Source organism: Coloeus monedula (assembly GCF_965178545.1).
Source record: "Coloeus monedula genome assembly, chromosome: Z".
NCBI classification, from domain to species: domain Eukaryota; kingdom Metazoa; phylum Chordata; class Aves; order Passeriformes; family Corvidae; genus Coloeus; species Coloeus monedula.
The window spans coordinates 67,656,479-67,681,725 of NC_138822.1; the positions used below are offsets into that span (position 1 = coordinate 67,656,479).

General features: G+C 39.3%; 2 protein-coding genes across 4 annotated transcripts in view; one reads left to right on the plus strand and one right to left on the minus strand.

The window, feature by feature from the left end:
* The window catches only part of PLPP1 (phospholipid phosphatase 1), a 62,228-nt gene extending 44,818 nt beyond the window's left edge, over positions 1 to 17,410 (plus strand). For both annotated transcript variants that reach the window (XM_082301795.1, XM_082301796.1), the window contains exons 4-6: positions 2,809 to 2,866; positions 14,710 to 14,886; positions 16,957 to 17,410. In XM_082301795.1, coding sequence (XP_082157921.1) covers positions 2,809 to 2,866; positions 14,710 to 14,886; positions 16,957 to 17,082 — 361 coding nt within the window. In that variant the 3' untranslated portion in view covers positions 17,083 to 17,410. The remainder of the gene's footprint in view (positions 1 to 2,808; positions 2,867 to 14,709; positions 14,887 to 16,956) is intronic.
* MTREX (Mtr4 exosome RNA helicase) overlaps positions 17,393 to 25,247 on the minus strand; it is a 41,965-nt gene continuing 34,110 nt past the window's right edge. Inside the window, exons 22-27 of one of the 2 annotated variants that reach the window (XM_082301793.1) lie at positions 24,555 to 24,718; positions 23,105 to 23,210; positions 21,830 to 21,886; positions 21,257 to 21,419; positions 17,868 to 17,972; positions 17,393 to 17,527 (exon numbers count right to left, since the gene is read on the minus strand). In XM_082301793.1, coding sequence (XP_082157919.1) covers positions 17,475 to 17,527; positions 17,868 to 17,972; positions 21,257 to 21,419; positions 21,830 to 21,886; positions 23,105 to 23,210; positions 24,555 to 24,718 — 648 coding nt within the window. In that variant the 3' untranslated portion in view covers positions 17,393 to 17,474. The other variant, XM_082301794.1, reaches the window with a different exon arrangement.

Sequence of the window (25,247 nt, forward strand, 5' to 3'; positions counted from 1 at the left end):
AACAGCCCTTAAATTACCTTGGTTTAAGACCTTTTTATGATGTCCAGCTCTACTGTGTACCTTGGAAACTATGAGTATACTTTAGACCTCAACTGAGACCTGAAGCTGGTTTTATGTTACTACTTAAGGCATTCTTCTAACTTGGGAATAGTATATTGTCCAAATGGAAGTAATTAAAGGTTATGCTTTTTTTCCTGTTAAAATGAAGCCCTGCTCCTGACATAGGAGGAGGTCTGTGAGGTAGGTATTGATGGACAGAAAGACATGAACCTTGAAAAGCTGGTTTTTTAATGTCAGAATTGGCCATTTTGGTAACAATCAGATCAAGATTTTGCACTTACCAGCTCTATTTCATGATACTTCAGTCTCACTGAATGTTCTAATACTATTTTGAAAAGGAAGTTTTGGAATCTGCTGTGTGAATTCTTATTGGGATAATGTAGCCTTTCTTTCACTGGTGAAAGGTAGGGATTTGGAGAGTTGTCTGTACCATTTTACTGGCGGCTCATGGCAAACCAGGACTTGCAGTAGGATCACAAAGAAGCCTGGGCTGTACAAGTGTTTAGCTGATCTGATAGACATGACATTCTCCTGGCTTTGGGAAGACATTATTTATGTGCTGATGAATTGTTGGGAAACTTTTTCATTGTCAATCTTAGTGTTTGAAAGGATTATAAGATTATTTTTTTAATGGCTGTTTTTTAAAGAGGTCTAGAGACAGCAGTATTGCCAAAGAAATTTCACTGGGATCGCACAATGTGCGGGTTGGATCAGTACTTTATCCCAGTTGTATTTCCGGCAATACTTCAGGTGCTAAGCACAATATTTTCAGATTCAAAATTCATAATCTTCAACCTGAAACAAGGCATTCTTAAAGTTATCTTAGGCCAATACTTCCCTGAAACAAAAAAGACCAGTAGTCAACAATGCTTTTAAAAGGGTAAAGGAATTCCAAAATAAACTTAAAAGAATGGTATTTTTTTCCTTTTATCACTCACTTGTCTTCTAAACTCCTTCAGTTGGCAATGGGTTGCTTTCAATAATGTGGGAAATGTCATCTTATGGCCAACAGGAACAGCTCCAGAGCTATTGGATAAAATATTGTCATTGGAGCCAGGAATTCCTTATTCTGCATCTTCTGTAGAACAGCATACTTTGCGTTCTGAGATAACATTTCTGGGCAAAAGTCCACTAGGAAAACCAATCAACGAGCGTCTTGAAGAGCCCTGCGCTTCAAACATGTTAAGTGTTAGAGTACAAGAGTGGAAAAGGAATGTCTAGCTACAGTGTAATCTTAATGGTTTTGAACTTTAAACATCTGAAGATAGTACATTGTCAATTAAGTTCTTCTTTTTAAGAAGTTAATTGGAAAATATCAGTTGGTGAAACTGATTCTTATTTTAGAATGCCTATTTAGTACCTCTGAAACCAAAAGCTATTGCCAGTGTTTTAAATCAATCATAAACCAAAATCTCTAAAACCTCTGGAATAAACCTATGTAGGCTTTTTCTGATGCAGTTTCTAAATGTTATATGTGCAAATTATTTCAGGAAGTTTTGCAGTTTCACTTGTGCACGAGACTGTTTCATTGCCTTGTTTGTGGCATTTGAGTACGGTGTGTTTAACCTCATCTTGCTGTACTTCAGAGCTGCCTTCATTACTCCTAGTCCAAAGAGTAGAAATGTATTTGACCAGGAATTTCCCTGGCCTCGGGGTCTCTGCCTGGCAGAGGCACCAAGACAAGGAACCTGCTGGATATGGTAAAGGTCAGTCTGGTGAGCTATGAAACTTTATTAAGCTGGCCTCGTTTGTGTATGCCACACTGCTGAGGGAGGAGTGTTCTGTTTGTGTAGTTAAATTGCATGGAGACCTGGCTGGTGGCCTGTGAAGTAGCACTGTTACAAGGCTCTGTGCACAAAATGGAAAAAAGGAATTCTTTCATCTCCCTGCTTAAGACTAAATTAGAAGTATCTTTCCATTTTGCCTTCTCTTCTGGAAGAGGTGGGTGGCATTTATTTTATAGCTGTGGCTCCTCACAAAACCAGCTGTGAAGGGGAGGACCTGGCCAAAGGAATCCTGGACTGTCAGTGTCAACTGTCAAGTCCCATCAGCCTGGACCTGATAGAAGCCTTTGGGAGTTGAAGGCAGTGTTGACACTTTAAATGAGACCACCAAGTATGAATAACTTCTAAAAATATTAGATGAGGTGTTATCTTTTGTAGTTGGCTAGCTAATAAATGGCATTCCTGCCTTTTCCCCTACCCTTCAGTGATAAATGATCAGGGTCTTCGTGAATCATACATTTTACAAAGGTATGTACATATGTAATATAAACTACTAGATATGAGTTGTTAACTACTGCCTCTTGATGGGGACTAAATGCAAGTAATTGGTTTGGGGTGGTTAATGTAATTTGTATTCATCCATGTACTATAAGACAAGGAATTTTAAGAAGTAATTATATTTAAAGTATTCTGGCATTTTTCGAGATGAATTATTAAAGGACACTTGATTTGTCTCTTTGAAGATGTGTTCCCTTGCTGTTCAAACTTCAGTCAAAGGTCTAGTAGTTACTGCTTGATGTGGAGATCAACTTAACTCTGGTAAAGGATAACTACTAAGTAGTGAAGTCTGTACTGTTTGTCAAAAGCTGTTTTCAGATGTGTGTAATGTGCCTAGAGAGCCTCCTTGAAGAGTAGTATGGACATGTTTGCATTTTACCAGTTTACTTGTATAATATAAATTAGTATCACTGCGGACTTAATGTTGTAAAAGAAAACTGATGATGTCTGATCTTTTCTCTTCCAGACTATCATTTTATTCTGGCCATTCTTCATTCTCCATGTACTGCATGCTCTTCTTAGCAGTAAGTATGCTCTTTCCATCTAAGTGACAACAAAAGATCTGTTAGCTACCCAGTACAAAAATTGAATACTTACTTGGCTGCTTTGCAGGAGGGACATTGCTTTTGTAGGGTGCTTGTCTGGTACAGTTAAAGATTTTTCAACAGGAGTTGTAAGGGTGGTGATACTGGGACAAGAAGTAGAATGATGTTCAGTATGCCTAAGAATACTTAATATGGTACTTGACTTGTGTGTCGTGTCTAAAATGAACCTAGTGACAAGTGGGTTTTGAAAAGAAGATGCTACTTAAATTTAGTTACATTTAAAGTATCATAAACCTTATAAAATGTATAAGGTTTATAATAGTTTAAATTTATAAGCCTTATAAAAAGCCATAATAAAATATGTCTGATTTAATGAAATGTGCAAAGCCTATTTTAAAATAAAGCAAACAAGACCCTTAAACACTGATCAAGTGCAGCTGGGGCCGTAAGCACAAAACAGCAGATCAGCTTGAATTTTCAAATTCCTTTCTATGTTTCCCTATTTTTTAGGGACAGAGAGGAGAGAGTGAGGAAAGCAAGGGGACAGTAAATATTAGTGGTAAGATCAATTCGGAAATGCTTCAGTTGCGGATTAATATATTTTAGTTGAAATTGTTCCAAGTCATCTAGGACAAATTATCTTCACTCTTAGCATAAGCTTTGTAACATGAAAGACTGATTTTGTTGTTCTCCTGCTAAGTAGTAATACAGAAGACATTAACAACTTTATGGAATTTTGTTGTTAATGTAATATTGTTGTAATATTAAGCTCTAGTAGTGGACATAAGTTGCTAACACATGTACATTCCATGATCTTTACAGACCTCAATTTGCTTTCTTGTCTTGGTTGCATTTTTAATTTTTTCACTCTCTTGGCAATAGTATAACATCCACAGTGAGTGGACTGATTGTTCAAATTAATCAAAAACCCCTACAACTACACACACACAAAAGGGGTGGCTCTTCAGTATGATGTAGGTATTTTTTTAGCTTTATTTTAAAATAAAGCTATTTCAGAAGCTTTGTGTTGAGTTTTGGTCTGTCATGCAGGTTTTTTATGGCTAAACCTGTTTGGTTCCTCTCCCCTGCTAACTGGTCTTATCTAACGTAAATACAAAGAGTTCATAAAAGCTTTATGTCCTGGGTTTGACTAGAATATGGTATGACTTCCTGTCAGCTGTTTGGGTTTTTGAAAATAAGTAATAAAGTGTCTTTGCTCATTATGACTGGCTGTCTCCAAAATTTTATGGGTCCACTTCTAATAGCACTTCAAACCCAAACCTACTCTTTCCATAGTACAGTGAAGCAATTACTGCTATACAGAGAGCACCCTAATATAGGTTTGCCCCTCTGGGTTCAGTCAGACCCTTCTCATCCAACATCTTCTCATGTGGTTTTGTTGAGCAGCATGATAATGTGATATTGACACCTCACACAAGGACAGACCTAGAGATAAGAAAAACCTTGGTGTAGTGTGTAGCAATATGTATTGTTTGTAATTTAGACTGACTGGATTACAGTCATCTGTCAGGGATCTGAAGCTGCCTGAGCTTTTACCTCTGTCCCATGTGTGTAAGGAGCATTCTGCTGCAGCCTGGGTGAACGGTGGTGGTCAGAAGGAATTCTCAACTCAATAACTGAATAAAAGGTAATAGGTCACACTAGATAATACAACTCTCTAGATGAACACAAGATAGTAGAATGTCCTGAACAGACTCAACTTGAAACCTTGTTTAGTTAACCTACTAGGCTTGGAAAAAATTCAGCCTTTGGCAAGAAAGTAAAGAATTCTTTATTTTGAAGTTACTAACTTCATGTGGCTTGAGTAATGCTTTCTGGAGTGCCTGTAGCATATTTTTTTGAATCCATGCAAAAGAGCTTGTCTGGAAAGTTCTTGAAGATGAAATTATGAACCTTAGCTGTCTTGGGGCTTTGTGTGTATGAGTTTCATTCTTGGCAACCTCCTGCATGGACAGGTGGCAAGTCAAGTGCAAATCAAACACCTCCTATGCAAGCCACTTCAAAATACCGTAAATCCTGGCCTTGTGTCTGTCCTGGTTCAGACACTTGCTGTGCTCAGAGCCGTCCTTGTGTTCATTCAGTTCTGTAGTTACTGCAAAACATGGCTTTGCTTAGTAGCATACTCAGACTAGAGGGGGTACAAATGCCTTTAACTCTTCTATGACAACATTTGAACAGGAAGTGTTTCATTGGAGATCAGTTTGTTTTTCTATAATTAGTCAATGAGTTCCCAGAGCCCTGTGTGTTCCTGCACCTGTTTCTTGTCTCTGGCTGAGCTATATTTCCCAGTAAAAATAGGAGGCTTTGTGGGGATTAGACTTCTACTTCCTTCTGTCCGATAATAAAATTAATCATCTAGAAACTGCCATGAGGCCATTGTAGGGACACCTGAAGAAGGTTAATGGCTCCTGTGTGGTATGTTTTTGTCTTGCTGATTAACACAGCCTTACTGCATACCAAGAACCCAAATTGAGTGCAGATGTCTTCAAAACGACAGTTAGTGAAGGAAGGTGAGGAAAAGATGCACACATGCTTGCCCGCATGGCAGAGTGCTGCTTCTGGCTCCAAGCCAGACCTGCGGCCCTTGATGGCTTGTTCTTTTGCTGAACTCTGATGTTGGCTTCATCTGCGCCCTGCACACGTCCTGCAGCCACAGGCTGAGTCATCAGCAGGACAGGCTGTTAACATGTGGCTTTACTCAGAGGCACTGTTAATCATAACCAGACACTAGCATGCTGCTTTCTGGAGAGGTTGGAGGAGTCTGATGTGTGTGTGTGTGTAGTGAAGAAAGTGCGCTCTTAAATGTTACCTGCTGAATGCATGTGCTGTGTCAGGTGAATCCATGACTCTGTAGACAGCCAGTCCTGGGAGGAACATCTGAGGGTGGTGGGAGTTCAGCCTAAAGAAAAAAGAGGCTCAGGAGTGACTTTATCACTCTCTACAACTGCCTCAAAGGAGGCAGTAGCCAGATGGGGGTTGGTCTCTTCTCCTAGGCACCAAGCAATAGGATGAGAGTAAATGGCCTCAAGTTGTGCCAAGGGAGGCTTAGATTGGATATTGGGAAAAGCTGCTTCTTGGAAAGGATTGTCAGGTATTGGACCAGGCTACCCCAGGGAAGTGGTGGAATTGCCATCCCTGGAGGTAGTTAAAAGATGTGTGGGAGTGGCAGCTGGGGACATAGATAAGTGGTGGGCTTGGCAGTGCTGAGTTAACAGCTGAACTCGAATGATCTCAAGGGTGTTTTCCAACCTAAACAATTCTGTGATTCTATGGCATTTTTTACTTGGCAGCCGTTTGGATTACTTCAAGAGTCTGAATTATGCTGAGGAGTATTCCTTTCTTCTGCTTACAGGAGATTGCCAAAATTATCTGAGTCCTGACTGCATGGCTTTGCTGGTTTCAGGAGAAAAAACTGCTATTTCCAACATAATCCTGTGCTGCATGTCCCATCTCATAGCAGGGGCCACACATGGAAACACCATTCACTGTATTAGTCATCAAATTCTCTACCTTAACTGTTTTTTGCATGGGAATGTTAAATAGTTATACTATCCATCTGTTTAAATAAGCAGCAGTATACATCACTTGTTCTTGCACCACAGAGATCATTGCACCTGTAAAAAAGCTGTTGTGTCTAGCTAGACAAGTTCAAAGCTTGGGTTTTCAGCCCAGTTCCAGGTAAAAGTTACAGTTTTCTCTATTTTCTAACTTGTTGGTACATAAAATGAGTGAAGCCCCAGAAAAAAACCTGCTTGCAGACTGTCAGTCTAGGAAGCTATGGTGGAGAGTGTATTTTGAGACTCATTTGGCAGAGCTAGATGGGTTAGTTAGGGTCCAAGCAGAGCTGTTATCTCTGGGATAAGAGCTTCTGCCAACAGCAGCTTTGTGTGGAAACTAGATGGAGTTTGACCTCAACAGTATGTGGGAACCCAGTGACCTAATAACAGATGCTGGATCTTGAATTGTCTCTGTTGTCCTCTCCCCATGATGCTCCTTTTTTTCATAGTTAAACAGCTGGCATGGCCTCTCCTGTACCAACAAAACTATTTAATCTTGGCTTGGAGAATGGGAGGGCAAGTGTAGTGGAACACTTCTCCTAGCTGTGTCTCCATGTGATGAAACTAGCCCCTTGCCCCCCTGGAGGGGGAGATGCTGCAGGTAGTTTTTGCTTTGACTTTTCCATCTAAGTATGTTTAAAAGCTATTGTAAATTAAAATGCCAAATGCATGCTGCCATCAGTAGCAAGAAAGATCCACCACAACTGTTGGCAGTTGGCAGAAATGGGTGTGGCCCTGAAGATTATGTTGCTGTAACAGAATCAGTCTTGGCTGTAGCTGGCCTGGGCACTTCCCTGCTGGCACCTATCCCAGGATGAAGAATAGGGCTGCACAAACACAGCCAAGAGGCGCTGCTATTCTGGGGATGGCAACGTGTTTGTGCTGCTTAGACTTGGGATGAAAAGGGATGATGAGTGTTGCACAATGTAACTTGAGTGGCTCTCCTACAAGCCATTGGGAACATTTTATGTATCCAAGGACACATGGAATTACAGATGAGGACTGGTGTTTCAGTGGCCGGGATTGACAGCGTTCTTTTGCAGAGAGATCATAGGATAGTGAAAGCAGGCTTTAGGCTGCTTTTGGTATTCATGCTCCCAAATGTGCCAGTCAAGCTCTGCTCTCAAACTCTGATTTTAATTGTTTATGTTGGGATTGGAGGTTGAGTGAAACAGTACTCAAACAACAGTCTTTAACACAGTATTTTAGGTATGTCTGTTTACACAGCACCTACTTCTTCATGTTCCCAAATGCTATTGACTAGAGCTACAGAACAGTCTTGAATGTGTTCCTGCCCACATGAAAGTTGAGGACTACTGGTCTTCTAAAACTAATGAAAAGACATTTGTTACTGAAAATGCTTTGTTTGGCTGTAGCTGTGTGTAGTATCAAGTATATTACTTTCAGCAGAGCTAAAAAAATACAGGGTAACTGGTCATGCTGCATGGCTCAAGTATGGAAGCACTTGCACTTCTGTTTGTATGTGCTCCTCATATTCTTTTAACATTGGTATTTAGACTTTTTATAGTAAGCAAATAAGAAAAATTATTTCTCTGTGGTTTGCTTGGAAGTTAGGGCCAGCAGTAGTAATGCCAGTATTACAAACTGGCTCCTGTAGGACTGAACTGAAAGCAATAGGTTGCAGTGCTTTACTTCTTCTAGTAAAGGCTAAAATACTAATTTCAAGGGGTTTTTCCATCAGAAAAGAGTAAGTGTTGTATTCCAATTTGCAATGGAATAAAATGTTCTTATTGTTTATCCTGCTCTATGGTAAAAATAACGTCAAAACGAAATTATTTTGGCAATGTACTTACTGCCAAGTTGAAGCAGGAGGATTAAAACCCAAAAAACCCATTGCTCACTAGACAAGTAGTATTTGTTTAGGACAGATTGATAATACTTTTGATATTGAATTGAAAGTCGAGCTGTTATTAGTAACAATGGGGACTTTATCCCCATTGCTTAGGAGGCAGCTCTTGCACATCAATTGCCTTTGGCAACAGTACACAGCTATCTTAAAGAGCCCAGACTGGGAGATATTCTGCCTTTTCTCCCTAGTTCAGTCATTTCCCTCCCCACCCCCCAGTTCAGCTCTCCAATAGATCAGTTCCTTGTAGGGCCGTTCAAACATCAGAGCTGACACAGGGGAATCAGATATGCTCGGAACAATATGGATCTGCCATCTGTTTGAACAGCAGCTCTGATATACTCCCACATTGGAGTAACTTCAGACCTATATTCTTTTCCTTCACTGGAAGGGGAAGAACTAATTCTGGACAATTGCTTCTTTCTTTCTTTATTTTCTGCCCAATCAAAATAAAAATAAAAATAAAGAACATCAAATAATGCAGATTTACCAGGGATCATAAATATGTGTTTAAGAAAAGGAGGTGATCTCATTAAAAAGGCAAAATTCATTGACAGACATGGAAGTCTAAGTTGCTTTTTTATTATTATTTTAAATATTTTTTTGAGAAGCCCAGCTCATGAGTGACTCATTAATTCTTCTACAGCTCTGTATTCCTTTCATAATACAGTTTTCTGTTTGGATGTGAACCTGCTGTGCTTAAAAGTACATGGGAGAGACATTATCCATATTTCTGGTTTGCAGGCAGTGTCTTGTTGGCTGATGCCTATATCTCTGTATTTATCCACAGATACAGTGCTTCCAGGTATAAAATAAGCTGTTGCACTTGTATGTAATATTTGCATAAATGTAAGATTGTATATGACAGGTTATTTCTCAGCACATCTTGTGGCTCTTTTGTGCTCAGAGCTGCAATTTTTAAACTGTTTACTGGATTTATTTCCTTGAATTCCAGAGTTTGTCCTAGCTGAAATATGATGAATAACTTTCATACACAGCTATTTGGGTAATAGCATTTATACAAACAAGTTTTCATATGACAGCATCTCTCAAGTTTCCCATAACAAGCAGAAAGGGAAGAGCTATTCTACAAACATTTACAGATGTAAGAGAAAGCTTCAAAAATCTCTGAAGGGAGCCTTTCTCTCTGCTGTTGCCTAGTCTGAGCAGGGCAGAGGTGTCTGGATTGTTGAACGGGACCGGAACAGGGATGGCAGATCACTTACCTGTGTAAACATTTGTTTTCAGTTGGTTTATAACATTATGCAAGAATCTAGCCTGAATGTCTCAGCTTGCTCATTCTCTTGGAGGATCATATTTTCATATTTTAATATTTTTTGCTTTTATCAAACATGCAAACTGTGCCTTGTGCAAGTGTGTAGTACTGTGGCTACTGCACTGCCATCTCCTCAAGGAAAGGCAACAGTGTGTATTTACTGTAGTTGAAGGGTGAACAGTTACTTTGGCACTCTATGCATCTGCCCAACTTCCTAATAGAAGATTTTACGGTCTTAGGAGAGGGGGTGTTGTCTCCTGTAAGGATGTCCTTGGGATATCTGTAGAAATGGAATTTTCCTATTTTACAGATGTGCCTGGATTCTCAGCTGTTAATGCCTAATCCCAGGTCTCCTGAAAAGTTTTGCCCCATCTTTTCATATTAGTTATGCAAAGACTGTTTTTCTGAAGACTTCAAAATACTGGTGCCTCCTGTGCTTTCCTTTCCTTCCACCCCTGCCTCATTAACAAAACCACGTATACACAGTAGCTCCATAACTACTCCCTCCACCTCTGAAATCCCAAAGCAAACCACATACTTGTATACATGGACTTGAGTGTGCTTAAGCATTCCTAATTCAGAGCTTCTTGGTTTGGAAGAATCCTTATGGTTTGTGGCTCTTGGGACTTTTTGGGTCAGCAGACTTGCTTTGAAGTATGAGCTTTCCTAACGGTAGCCAATAATGGATCCAAATATGAACTATAACCACAGCAGTATTTTGTGCCTCCTAGAACAGTAATGCCATAGGGCTCTTCCTTAGTGCTCCAGCAGATATCATAAACCAAAGTAAAACATGACTAATGGTAAATGCTAAGCTAAGTAAAGTAAATGCCACTTACTTGCTTGCTTCTAAAACTTGTATTGACTACTAAGGTCTCTCAAAGTAGGGATTTATTTCCTGAGAACTGACTTTTCTGCACCTTTGTTTCATCTCCAAACTCTTAGCACTTGTACTTGGGCAAACTGAGAAGTGTTCTCATTTCTCTGTGTCACGGGAGTTTTCTCTCTTGGAAACTTTGTCACTGTTCTGCTCTTAAGTTCATGATGCGGAGTCTGTTAGGGTTGGAGAGACAGAAATAAGAGTGAAAATATGTGTATCTCTAAAGGGAAGATGTGCCTTGCTTCTGTTCTTTAGGACAGGACACCTATAGGAAATCCAGTTACTGGGGCCTTTTTGTATCAGGAGAAAATCCATTTTTGAAACTTAACAGAACAAATCAACTGGTACAAGTAGTAGTATTACTTGGTTGGGGAACACCACCACAATCCCCCCCTCCAAATTTCTTCCTTTTGACTTCCATTCTTGAACAAGTGCAGGAGGATTTCCATACCTTAACAGGCAAAATTATTTTGCAGTACAGAATTTTTGTATAATTGGAGAAGGTATTGAATGAAAAATAACCAGGGAGTTTTAAGTATTGAAATTAAATATCTGAAATATGATCTTGGTTGGTGAAGTGAGTAGGTTTTGGTAAATCTTGAAAGAATTTTGTGCCCTTAAAGTGGAGATGCAATATGTTAGCTGTTAGGAAATTTCCTTGTGAAGTCACATGGTTGCACCTCCAGAAGTCAGTCTATCTAGTCCATATAAGTCACTGTACTTCAAAATTTGGTAGGCATGTGTTTATGTAAATTAATACTGCTCTGGTGAAAGAGCAAACACTCAAAAGGCATGCTAGAAATGTTGAGTAGTAAATAATTCTCCAGTAGCAGAGACCCTTCCATTCATGTCTGTGGCTTCTTGCAAGAAGCCACAAAGTAGCTGTGAGTTTCTCTTCATGGCTTGTGTGAATTTTTAGAAATGAAGTACCAGACCATAGATTAAGAAGAAATTTGTGTTCAGGATGTGTGTGGCATAGAGAACATATTTTCATTACAGAGTAAGCTAGCAGGGGAAAAAAACCCTGGAGATTATTTAATCCCATTAAAAAGAAGACTTTATGAAATCTCTGCACTTTTAAGAAGAATGAACGAAGCAAACACAAGAAACAGCAGGGTAGGGGAGTAGAGAGCAATAGAGCATAGCTGAATGACAACTGCTGAAGGATCAGACTGCTTAGAACAGTGTGGAGGGAAGCTGGCATGGTAAATGCTGATAGAAGCAAGTCACTCACTATCAGAGCGGCTTGGGACACTCCTGCGGTGTTCATAGGCTCACAAATTTGTTTCTCAGCAACATGTGAAAAGCTGGTGGCAGGCATTTCAGTAGTATTAACCAGATGACATTTCCTAAAGTTCCTGTGGCTTCTATAAATTACAAGTTTTATTTATAAAGCTTATTCCTTTCTAGCAAAGAGGCTTGGGTGGGGAAACAGGGATTTGCTTCTGTTTTCCTTCTCTAAGGCTGTCCTGTAAATGACTTCAAAGAGGAGCAAAGGAACCTGAGGTATGCTGTGAAGGAGGTTCTGTAAACAGCCTGAAGCCATTGCCCTCTTAGTCAACAGGGTCAAAATAGTAGCAAGAGTTAGAGCAGTGTGGGGCTAGGACACCTCCATATTGTGCATTTAATGCTACATAAAGGCTAATACTGTATAAATGTAAATTGGGATTACTGCCAGTATTAACCTTGATTTACATTTAATGAATCATCAGCAAAAGCTCCTCCTCTCCTTGGCTGCTTTATTTTCCTGTGTGGACCTGATGGCCTGTTGCAGGCAGACATGTTGCTATTGTCTTTATAAGAGCAAGTCACAGTAGTGGGTAGAAGCTTGATGGGAGCACAACTCAGCGTATTAAAAGAAGCAGTGTCAGTCTGAAGTTACTTGCTTAAAAATAACACGGTATCTGCTATTGCAGCAGATTATTTTAAATTTAACAAAAAAAAAACCCAATTACTTAATTATTAACAATTGCTTTAAATTAACAATTACGTTAAATTTAACAAAAACCAACAACAAAAAAAACCCCCAAACCTATTGTAACCAGAATGACAGCTGCTACTTCTGAAATTAAACACAGCTGTGAACAGTCAGCCTAACACTTATCTGTGGTATCACTTCTCACCCTTCTCACACCTAGTTTTAGAACAATGTAAATCTATTTGCTGGTATGAGGTGCAAGAAGGCGTTTGGTCATTTCCTGTACAGATACAGGAACTGATGGTGTAAAGAATCATCTAGAATTGGTGAAGTCTATAGCCAACTGCTTGTGCCCTGCAGCTGATGGAACAGCTGCAGATCCCCTCTATGACAGGAGATAACTCTCACAGTACAGAAGTCAAGCTTTCACATCAATGTCAAATCCAAGTTTCTTTGATGCTTTGTAAAGCAGAAGGAATTTGAATACCTGCTGCGTAAGGGCAAAGACTGCTTTATTGATCATTCAGTGCACTGGGCTGGCATCTTTCCAAGTTGGCATTTGCATGTCTTGCCCCATTTTCTTCTTGTGTTCAGAAGTAAACCTGTTTTCTCACAGATCTGCAGTTGCATAGCCCTGGGTTTTTTTCTACACCCGTTGCCAACTTCCAAAAATGTTTATATGGGAAAAACTTCATTGCAGCAAGGTATTTTAACTGCCTTCAGGAAACTTCAGTGGGAATAGAGAAAGAGCAAAGAACAGCCAGTATCAGATCATCAGCCAACTCTTTAGACTACTAGCATTTACTCCTTGGACCTACCTCTACTCCACCAGGCACTTTGTAGTGTTCTGGTCTACTGTTGGTAAATCCAGAAGTAGTATCACTAAGCCCATTAAAACACCTTTTGTTAAAAGAACTTCGTGTGACAGGTAATTTTTGAAGTGGCTGTTTTCCCTAGTGGTGAATTTGAGGCCCACAGAAATATGCAGTGCCCACCAATTTGAAGGGGAAAAATTGTTTTTCAGTTCAGGCTTAGGTGTAGCTTCTTCAGAGTCCAACTTTACCCTGACCTTGCTATTAAAGAAAACTATAGATGGGGTTGATGTTTTTGATGCTCCATTTATACCTGAAAACGTCAGCCTGCCAAAATTATGATGTAAGTTAGTCAGAGAAACTTTCCCCAAATGTTTAACTTTAGAAAGTAGCACCTCTGCATTTACAGTGTGTTCTCTGTGCCTATATTTACATTGTAAATGTACTGCTTCTCAAAGTTAGCCATGGCTTTTGAAGTTGGTAGTGGAGGGTTTTACCAGGAGTTTGGTGTGCTGCCTTAGTGCCTGACAACTGTGTGTTGGTTTTTACATTTTTCAACACTGTCAGCTAAGGTTTTGTCCTTGCCCTGAAGTTTCTATATGTCTCTGAGAAGATATACTTGAAATGTTAAATGTGACTTCCAACTGTATTATTTTCTCAGTGAATACAGTAACTATGGTACCTTTTTTGGTGTTAGGATTAAGTTTCAGAATAAATTCAATGATGGTTACAGAGTGTATTTGGAGAAACTAGAGAGCTAGACAGATGTAGACAGCCAGATAGTAGACAGACTAGAGAAGAAACAAAGGCAGGGTCTTGATTAGATGGGAAAGTAATAAATACTGTGAATTGGAGATAACACATCAAAAGCATAGATAATCACAACAAAAGTAGAGCTGAGGGGAGGGAAGAAACATGGGAACTTCATATATCTACCAGAGTGGCAGCATGGTTAATACGCAGCTGAAAAGGGTGAGGAACAAAGCTCAGTGAAATACACCATGGACAACTGAGAAATGCAATCATTTAATCAAGTTAGTTCTGGTACTTAGCTACAGCTGCAATACTATGCAGGAAGTTGATAATACTAAAGGTGACTAGAATTGCAAATGAAGTTAAAAAACTTGTCGGCTCTATGTATCGTAAATGTAAACTATTTTGTGTAAGGCTTACCTCTAGTTCATGCAGGAGTAAAATATTGGTTTGACTTCCAGTGGATTCTTTTTAAGCCTTAAGTGGCTCTAGTATTACTGGGATGAAAATACTCATTTGTCACATTAGTACAAACAAAACAATATGATGGTGTTATATATAAAATAAAGACCGAAACTATCAAGCTCTGCCTTGGCAGCCTTGAGAGTACAGCTATAGCACCTAGAACAGCTGTGAATATTATCTCAATGCAAATTTCAATCAACTCTTCGAAAAGACCCAAAACAATTTTACTTCTTCTGTGCTTACTGCATTTTGTAACTTTTCTTTTTCTTTCAGCTTTATCTTCAGGCAAGAATGAAAGGAGACTGGGCAAGACTTGTACGTCCTACTATACAATTTGGTCTCATTGCTGCATCTATCTATGTGGGTCTCTCACGTGTTTCTGACTACAAGCATCACTGGAGTGATGTTTTAACAGGACTTATCCAGGGAGCAGTGGTTGCTGTACTCATTGTAAGTAACTCCTGACGGGGTGGGTGTGTGAATGCTGCTTTTATGAACAGCACCTTAGAATTGCAGACTGTGTTCAGAGGAAAGCAAACCTGTATTTCTAATGCTTCAAAAATTGCTGAAGCAGGGAAACAACTCCTTGAACTGGGTGTAAACAATAGTACTTTGGGGAGTGAGACAGGCTCTGGCCCAATGAGATAAGTGGCAGTTTTAGCCATTGGACAACATGAAATTGTCTCTGCTCAAGAGCTTTTCAAATAATTAAGATAGAAATGGTACCTGCAAACTGTGTAGGCCTCTCTGTATAAATCACACTTTTTGCTTCTAGCCAAATTCAAAATCTCAAGTACAACAGCAGAGGACTCTGTACAAGGTAAACGGGGGAAAAAGGCCTTGAAGGAGAGCATCGAAGTGTCTGCCTTTGCCACCTTACACAGTGTGTTTTTTCAGTCTGATGGGAAACTAAAACCCTTCACCTTTTCCTGTGTGCATTCCAAGTACTAAAAATGTGTTCACAAGGAGGAACCTGTGAAGCTCAGCTGTACTGATAAGTATAAAGCTATCCCAGGGAACAGACACTTGCCTAAACTTGTCACAGGAGGCCCAGTTGACTTAATGGCAACACTTGTACTGGCTGTCACCAGAGTGCCAAGGCTAATTCATCCATGGGAAGGGATAGATCAGGAACTCCAGATCAATGGGAGCGAGTTGAGGTCTACTGAAGGATTTAGTTGCCAAGAACTGAGGCTTAGGGGAAGAACCACATCCAAAATAAATGCTTTGTCAGCTTTCTCAGGTCAGAAGGGTATATAGTTCAAGACAAAGCTGTCTACAAGGTGCAATCAATAATCAAAACAAATCTTGGAGCAGCTCTGGGAAACTGTATAGGCTCCAGTAGCTCTTACTAAATGGCTACATGTTCACATACTCCTACCCCTCATTTTTGTCCAATCTCTTTTTCTAAGAAAAGGAGTTCAGAGTAAGAAACATCAGCGATTGAAGAGGTGAGGACACTTTTATTAGGAAAACAGGTTTAGTCAAGAATGTTGGATGATTCAGAAGGTGCTTGGTAATACAAGAAAGAGTAGAAAGTAGCATTACAGAGAGAAGAGTTGAAAGGTCAGGAAATTATTTTTAAAAATATTCATTAGCACCAACCACCACCCCCAAACTCTTATTTGAAAGAACTGAGTTCCTCTCCAGAAACAGCAAGGTGAGGTTAGAGCATGGTGGTGCAGCAACTGCAAATGGATCACTAAATTGGACTGAGGGAATCTGGCATTAAGTGGAAGCTGAAACTCCCCTGGCCTGTGGCTAAAGCAGTGTGCTGGGTCATCAGCCACCTACCAGTGTGGTGGGAGATATTTTCTTCTGCCATGGACAGTGTTCTGCAGTTCTCAGGGTTGCAGTGGGAGGGGAAGACACAATGCAGGAAGGGAAGGGATCATGTGAGGCTTCTCATTTATTGCACCCCATGCAGCACTGTGCTTAGCACATCTGCTATGAGACTTAGTGAAGGGAGCAATGGAAGACAGTGAGCTGCAGAACTGGATCAACCACCTGTCTTGTAGTCAGGGAGATGTCTCCTAGCTGTGAAGAACTGAGGTCGTATGTTTAAAGGACTGCAGGAAAGGACTATGTAGGCAGAGCTGGCCTTACAGCTGCTGGGTCCAGCTAAAGCACCACCTCTCCTGTTCTGTTCTACATAAATTACAGAAAAAAAATTTAACTAAACTTGCATTGTGGGCCCTCAGAAAGCACATTTTGCTTTCATTTAAAGCTGCTCCAACTATGGCTGTTGTAATGAAGCAGTGCCTGGTAAGGCAGGCAGCAGTTAGTTAGCACAAGCCTTGAATTTGGCTTAAACTATCAGTGGCTAAATGGTCAAGGGCAAGGAGTAAAAGTTATTGAAAGAACAGATGTCTGAATTTTGTACAAGACTTCCCTGCCATTTTCTGATGTTTTAAACTGATTAAGCTTTTTATTAGTTTTGATCTTAGAATCTGCCTTCTGCAGAGCCCTTGTTTCAAAGACTTATGAGTGCAGGAACTTAACACTAATTTGTTCACTTAGGTTGTATACGTGTCAGACTTCTTCAAAGTGAGAGGATGTACATTTCAACCAAAAGAAGATTCCCATACAACCCTACATGAGACTCCAACAAATGGAAATCACTTTGGCAGCAATCATCAACCATGAAGAATGACCCACATCACCTCTGTTGCTCTGAAAGAAAACAATTTCAACAAGTCTGATTATGTAATATAAGTAAATGCCTTTAAGGGACTGCTGCTGCTTCTTGGATGCTCACTTTACCTGTATATAGTAACACCTACCACAGTTACTGTACATCTAAACTTTAAATTTCTGTTGGTTCAAGCTCTTGCTTAAAAGAAAGCTATTAAAATTGTAAATTTTTATTGAAAACAGTAACAAGTTATATTACATACACTGCTGTTTTTACATGCCTTGTTGAATCAACTGTGGTTTAAGTAAACACCATTAAAAGGAATTACTTGAGATGGAAGCCACATGTGACGCTGATGAATTTGTTCCATCATGTCAATATAGTTTCTGGAAGACATCTGCTGTTACAGGTAAAGGCTTGCAGCAAAGACGATATCTCTCTTGATTTTTGTAATCCCTATTAAGGAAAAAAATATCCATGTCTAAGAGTCTTAACTGCCACAACCACTATTTAAAGTACAGTTACAAGCATGTTACAAGTATTAAATGGAAGTCATTGTCCATCCATTTTTAGCCATAAACTTAGTTAAACTGTCAGTATCCACCCTTTAAGTCAAACTTTGTAACAGAGATGTTACCTGGAAAAATAACAGCAATGGTGCTGTTTACCACGAAGTCAACACCAGAAGTTCTCATTACAAAATTATTCACCTTTGGCCCCTTGGTACCTGTGCAGCCCCCTTCCCCCATCACTTCTTCTAGAATTGCTTCATGTCCTGTGAAAGTGAAATACATACCCTCTGCAAACTTATTTTCCAGTTCCGTGTTCCCAATGGCTTTTGCAGCCTGGCACATCTGCCGAAGCAGTTCTTCTAGACGCCTCATGCAACGAATTATGCTACCTGTATGAAAGAGCAAGGGAAAACTTTGTGCCACATCATGTAACTGGTCCTGAATTATTCAAAGTAATAGTTCCTTCTACAACCCTGTTCAATTTATCTAGAAGCCAAATGTCTTAAACTTAGTTTCTGTTTGCACAGTAAATTTCTCTGTGAGGCATTTCCTTGAAGCTGTTTCCAAATGCTTGTCCTTTCTACTGTCTTTATAGTCTCTAACTACTATCTAATCATAGGACTTTCTGGGCTGTTGAGTAATTCCTAGTGGATTTTTTCCTTCAAGTACTTGTTAAGACTTCCTCAAAAACCATAGAGCATTAGGGGATTCACAAGTTTGCTGCTTCATGAACTACCACAGGTTTATTTTGTCATGTTTTTTATAAGCCTTAGTTCTTTAGTCGGCAAAGGCAGTAAGTGATACATCTTACTACTCCTGTGCTACTTAAGAGTCCATGGACCACTCTACCACTCAACTGCATGGTTACAATAATGCACACAAGCATCTTGACACAGCTCCTACACTGCAACCCAACACCCATTCATGATTTATTATGCATTCATCTTCTCTCTGAACTTTCCTCACAGCTCAGCCCAAGTCACTGCTACAAATTTCACAAAACAACCCTGAATGCTTCTGCTCTTCTGGCCACAAGCAAAGACCATCCTGTTTGGTCATTTCCTCCAGCAGCATGTTGTACAGTCAAAATTACTGTAGGCAAAATAACAGTTATTGGGTAAATACAGGATGAAGGGCTTGAGAGCAGCCCTGCTTAGATGGACTTGGGGGTGCTGCTGGATGAGAGGCTGTATATGACCCATCAATGTGCACCTGCAGCCCAGAAAGCCAATTATATCCTGGGCTGCATCCAAAGCAGTGTGGCCAGCAGGGCAAGAGAGGTGATTCTGCCCCTCTGCTCTCATGAGACCCCACCTGCAGTGCTGCGTCCAGCTCTGGGGTCCCCAGCACAGGAAGGACATCGACCTGTTGGAGCAAGTCCAGAGGAGGGCCACCAAGATGATCAGAGATGGAACAGGTCTCCTTTGAGGACAGGCTGAGAGAGTTGGGGTTGTTCAGCCTAGAGAAGAGAAGGCTCCAGGGAGACCTTATTGTGACCTTTCAATACATGGAAACATTCAAGGTCATGTTGGATGGGGCTCTGAGCAACCAAATTTAGGGAAAGATGTCCCTGCTCACTGAAGAGGATTTGGTCTGTACAACCTTTCTATATTACCTCTAAGGCATAATATCTGGGGAAAAAAAAATACGAGAAGAACATTCTACAAAGCAGAAAGTGAGACATGATAAAGTAATGCTTCTCTTTAAAAAAGCATTCCTAGGGCCTCACTAGGTCATGTCAGTTTCTACAGTGAGAACAGTGTATGTAAGAGCAGCAAGTCTGTAAAACCTGTTGCAATGACAAGATGGAAAAACCCACACAGAGCATTGAGCGCAGAGCACACACCAACACAAGTGACCTGTGGGCAGCTGCCCCGAGCATGGCTGTGCTGCACTGTGGCATGCCCTGGCTCAGCTGTCAAAGATCCTGCTCGTCTCCACTTACAAGGCCGACCCCGACAGCCATTCCAGGGAGTATTTGTTTACAGGCAGCATAGCTGGGCTTGCTGCAGACATAGTTTTTTGTGCAAGAAAAAGAAAATTGCAATTTTAAAATAAATTACTATTGTTAATACTTCCACAAAGCAAGAGTTGGTCTGCAGTTAATAGAGAGGGTACTTAACTCAGTTTTGCGTTCTTCCCTAAAGGCTTTAAAAAGCTGCTCTTATTTTCATTTCTTCCCAACACACACATTTCAGCTTGAAGACAAGGTATTTGCATTAGCAAATCAACACTACTCTACTATGTGGCAAACACTTGTTCTTGAAACACTCAGACTTATTTTGTATTCTGATTTTCTTTGAAATCACTATAGTTACTTGGATAACCAAGGTGAACTACTCTGGGATTTAGTGACACCACAATCCATTTGAGGTACACATAACCGACAACAGATGCCTGAAATGCTTCCCATCCTTGTGGATAAGGCACAGAAAACCAGCCAATGAAAGTTAAGGGAAGAATTATCCATTGACCCCTGCCACAAGAGCTGACCTCAAAACAGGCCACTAGATCTAATTTTGATGGAGTTGGCACTATTGAGTAGAACAAAGCTGACTGTTTTAGTACGTTAAATGGAAATATGTTAAATATGGTAAATGGAAAATGTTACTGCCCAGTGTATTCTGAACATTCAAGTGTCAATGTAAAAACATGCCAGCTACTGCTACTTTAGTGTTCCACACACTCAGGGTGCCTCCATAGCAAATGGAAGGCTCAGATAATCATTGCAATAGGAGGAATCTGCTGACTGCAGAAGCAAAGACTGCCAAGATTTGTGCTGCTCAAAGGCAACTTTCTTATTAAGTTCCTGGATCTGTGCATTGGATTACATGCACAAATTATGCGCATGAATTCCCTTGTTTTAAGGGAATTTGCAAGCCTTTGCAAACAAGAAAACAGCATTTGAGAGAGGCAGCACTGACAGTAACAACTTCAAAAAGGAAGACTTCTAAGACTGCTGCATCCATCCTACTGTTCTTCACAACTTCCAATAGGCTGGTTTTTCATTCTCGTTTGACCTTGTCATTCTGGTTTCACAACCCTTTGGATGGCTTGTTTTTACAAAGTATCAGAGCTTTAAGTCATCATACTTTTTAAAAGTGGAAACAAAATATTCTTCCTCAAGGGCCAGTTTCTAGTACTCCAATTTTAGGAACCAAATTAATCCACATGACAGGTTATATCTAGGCTTTTCAACTGTCCATTGCACCGCTGTGAAAAACTATTCAAAAGAGAGACTTGGTTACCACTTCTCACTTCTGTCATCATTAAGTCAGCAGGAGGAATTGGTTATACCAAATAAGTAAAAATCTTAACTATAATGAGGACAAGTGCAAGAGCTGTACTTCCTGATGACAAGCATTTGGAACATTTTTTTTCCCCTTTAACTAGAAAAAGTAAGCATTACCGTTTGTTGTAATGCTTAGAATTTCTGAGTTTTATAGAAAGTTTTTGGAATACAGAGATATCCCTTTAAAAAATCTTAAGATTATAAATTATCAAGTGTCTTAAGTATAAATTAACATATAGAGTAAACAATTTCTTCCCCACTTGATTGTAGCCATACAGATGCTTGAATACATCTGAGTTTATGATAAAGTTATTCAGTATTACCATTCCCTGTTGTAGAATTACCAACTCATACCTTCTAAAGAACAACTGATTAGCCTACCTTCAAAGACATCTGTCATTTTGCAGATGTGAGCGAAGTTAGCTCCATTTGCCCATGTATACACAACATCCATTAGGTTTGGTCTGAAAGAATTCAAGTAATTTTCTTCATCAATTTCCAGTTTTGCTTCTGCTGACACCTTGGCAATTCTTTTTGCACACTCCTTTAAAACAAAATATTTTATATTGATAATATACTTAACCTGAGTAAGTATTTAACTGATAGAAAGACATGCATGTTATTAGGTACTGCGTTACAGAATGAGGTTTCCTTTTTTAGTGTGAAATTATTCAGAATCAGAAAGTAAACCACTGTTTACATGAAGTCTGCCTGCACTAACCATGTACAGTGTAGTAAGCAAGCTTATAAAAGTTTTAGAGGTATATCCTAAATTAGCATAAAGATTTCTTGCAAACAATATAACGTGTTATTACACATTGCAAAACCACATGCGGTGCCAGCTGAGTTCACTGATGATCCAAAATTAAGTCTTTACTATGCACTTATTATACATTACTCATGAGCTTTGCTTGTGTTAACATTAACCCTGAGCTCAGGCAGATTTCTAATTACCTGCATTTGCCGAAGTGGTCCTGCCAACTGCTCAGTCAATTTTGGCATTTCACTGGACTGAAAAAGAAGACATTAAACAATCTCATGTGCTCCCATACATTTGCTCTATACCAAATTAAATGCAAAACCAGAACTTTGGTATGTGATACTGCCATCCTAAATTATTCTAATAACTTCTCAAACCTGTTATCAACACTAAAATGACTCAATTCCCCAAATGCTTGTTCTTCAAACTAAACCAGGAAACTAAATCTTTCTGCATAATATACCAACATCATGAAAAAGCACCTGCTATCTGGATACTTCCAAAATTCTATTTAGCTGTACCATAGTTTGGAACCAACAAATGAACTGCTATTTATTATGTGACAGTTCAAGCTTTTCTTTAAGAGTATTACAAAAAAATGTTTTTAATAACTTAAGCATCAGTGGCAATATATGAAAATATGGCTTTTCAAAATACAGGAACATCTTTATGTCCTAGCTGTTCGGACTCAAGTATTATTGTTGAGTGAACCCCAATATTCTGATTAACAATGGCTTACCTTGGCATCCCTTCCACTAACAAATGAACTGCATTGGCATCTGCTGCTGATGTTTTTTTCCATATTTAGAATCAACCTGAGTGATACATCCTGCTAGCTCTTTGTAAAAATATTTCATATGGTAGTTATTTTTACTAATTTTCTGGGGTGAGACTAACCTTGTATATAGCGTGCAGGTGGGAAAAAAATAACACCTGGTATAAAATGCCCATGTTATTGCTTTTAAAAATATATGGTCTGATTTTAACAGCCTTTTTGGTATCAATTCCATGTGTTACTGCCATTTTGATCAATGGTCAAGGGTACTGACCATGTAACGTAACACAGACACATCTGAGAATTAAAGATACCCTCACCCCACAGTGTAGGGGTGCAGTTATTGTTAAGCCTCTTCTTGAGATAATCATTCTACATTTTAAATGATATGGGGGGGGGGGTGTATGTATTAATAGCAGCACATATGCTGAGAATATATTGATACTGCTTCATTTAATGAGGAAGTCTGCAATTTAACACAACCTTTGGAATGTCACGCATGAGGAAAGAGACTTGAGCATTGAAGCTGAAATGCTTTTGCTCAGTTCAGTGGGTGTTCATGTCAAACACCTTAGGAAGCGATAAAAAATGTGCAAAGACTCATACTGTTACGACCAATTTCTGCAACTGAATTAAAAACAGTATTATTAAAAGACAGGAATGTCTAAATTCTGGAATTGAAGAAGTAACTCACATTCTCTTGAAACACAAAACAGCTGAGTAGTGCAGTTGCCTGTTCTGCAGATAAGTCATTGAAGAGACCATTGAACATCATTTCTGTCAGGAGTAGTTCATCAGCACTAAAATAAAGAGAAGGAAGCTTAGAGGAAAGACTTACTGAAATGTAATTTTAAAGTTAAGAACTATTAATCTGTTTTGTGAAGCAACTGGATATGGATAAAAAACCAGCATCTTAATTTTACTGTCAGGGACACCAAATATACAGACACACACACACAAAAATACTAGCTTTTTAAGGGGAATGCTAATTAATAAGAGACTGCAACATTATTTTAAAGAAACTAAAAACACTTAATGGACTAAAATAAAACCCTCCTGACAGATCATATGAGTTAGTATGAATAGTTGATTTAGTCAGTTTCTATCAGACAGAATATCAAGAGATCAGAAAGAACCAGGGAGTTAGGCAACTTAGGAAAAGCACGAAAACTAGTACTGCTGCTGCTCAGAAAAGAGTAGACTGGGTACTTCCAAAATACTGAAGAAAGGAATGAACTTGCTTCAATTTACTTGAGGAATAAAGACTTAATCATGAATTATAAAAGTAAGTGCATGATGCAGATACAAAATCCAAACATACTTATTTGGATAAAACACCAAGTTTTCAGTAATACTGGAATTTATCAAAAAAATGATGAATAGGATGGGGGAAAAACAAAGAAGGATTTTCTTAAAAAAAGGTATGTCACTCAAACAGTTCCAGGCAGTCAGGAAGTAGATAAAATTCTGATTCCGCTTCCCCACTTGCTATCAAATTTTGCAGGGTAATTAGCTATCAAACAAATACCAGTAGCAGCTTTCAAACTTACCTGTAAGACAAGGGGTACAGCAGTCACTGCGACTTTTAAAAATACAAAATTCTATCAAAATCTGAGTTACTGTAAAATATTAAAGTCTGATTCATGATTTTTTCACCTGTTTCAATATGTACGTACCTGCTAAATGTATTATAGTAAAATGCACCACTTCACTGATTCCTATGGATGCATTTCACTATATTCCAAACCTGTCAGTGACGTGGCAACTGCTGACAACATTGTTACACTCGTTTGTGAGTGATTGTACCAACAGTCCTGGTTCAATGTCAACCACAGAAATCAAGATCTTCCTCTCATGCAACATTAAATGAAAACACATCCTATTACCTTAGGCGCAAAAATAGCCATTGTTTTGGCATTTTCATGTCTATGTTTGAATTTTAAAATCTATTGTGTTTTTCCTTAAGTTGCTACCTTTATTTATACTGCTTGAATCAGTGTAATGCCTTTATTACACAGAACACTGACTCTGAAGAATTCTTTTTCTAATGGTCTCAAAACTTTAAAATAATAGTGTACTAATTTTAGCAAGGACAGTAAAGTGTGTATTCATGACAACGAACAGTTTCCACAGAAGCCAGTTACCTGCTGATTTCACAAGCAACCCGTCCTTTCATCTCAATAACATCTGAAGACGTGGCAAACCCCAGTCTTCTCAAAACACGCTTGCGGCATTTGAGTTCATCCATTTGTAGGACGGTTCTGGCTTTCTTCAATTCTCTCTTTGCTACTTTAATATCCATAGCAATCTGGGGGGCCAGAAGGAGAGGAATTACACCTTGCTGGTTTAACAGATGCAACTGTTTTAAAGACATTGTTTAATTTACATAAAGGCCTCAGAATAACAGTATATGAACATACTACTTGACTAGTTGACCTGCCTAACTCTCTTAAGAGGAAGGTTTAAAACAAATTAAACAATATTATTATTATTATTATTATTATTATTAAAAACCAGCTCCATTTACCCACTGAAGCCTCTGGTAAACTTGGTAAATTAAGCTATTTACACATAGTGGGAAACAAACCAAACCAGCCCATGCTAAAAAGACAAAGTGATCATCTGCTGAGAAATGAGTGCTCATCTTCTGAGGCCTATACTAAGTCTCGCTAACCAATCATTCAATGAAATGTAACCCAAATGCATTATTTTCCACTATTAGAGCTTCTTGCAGTGGCTTGCAGTTCATCACAGTCACTGTCCAGATCCTGACAGCAGACACCCTTTGCAGAAAGCTGTTTGGTCCATCAGGTCTTACCACATGCAACTTTGTGGCC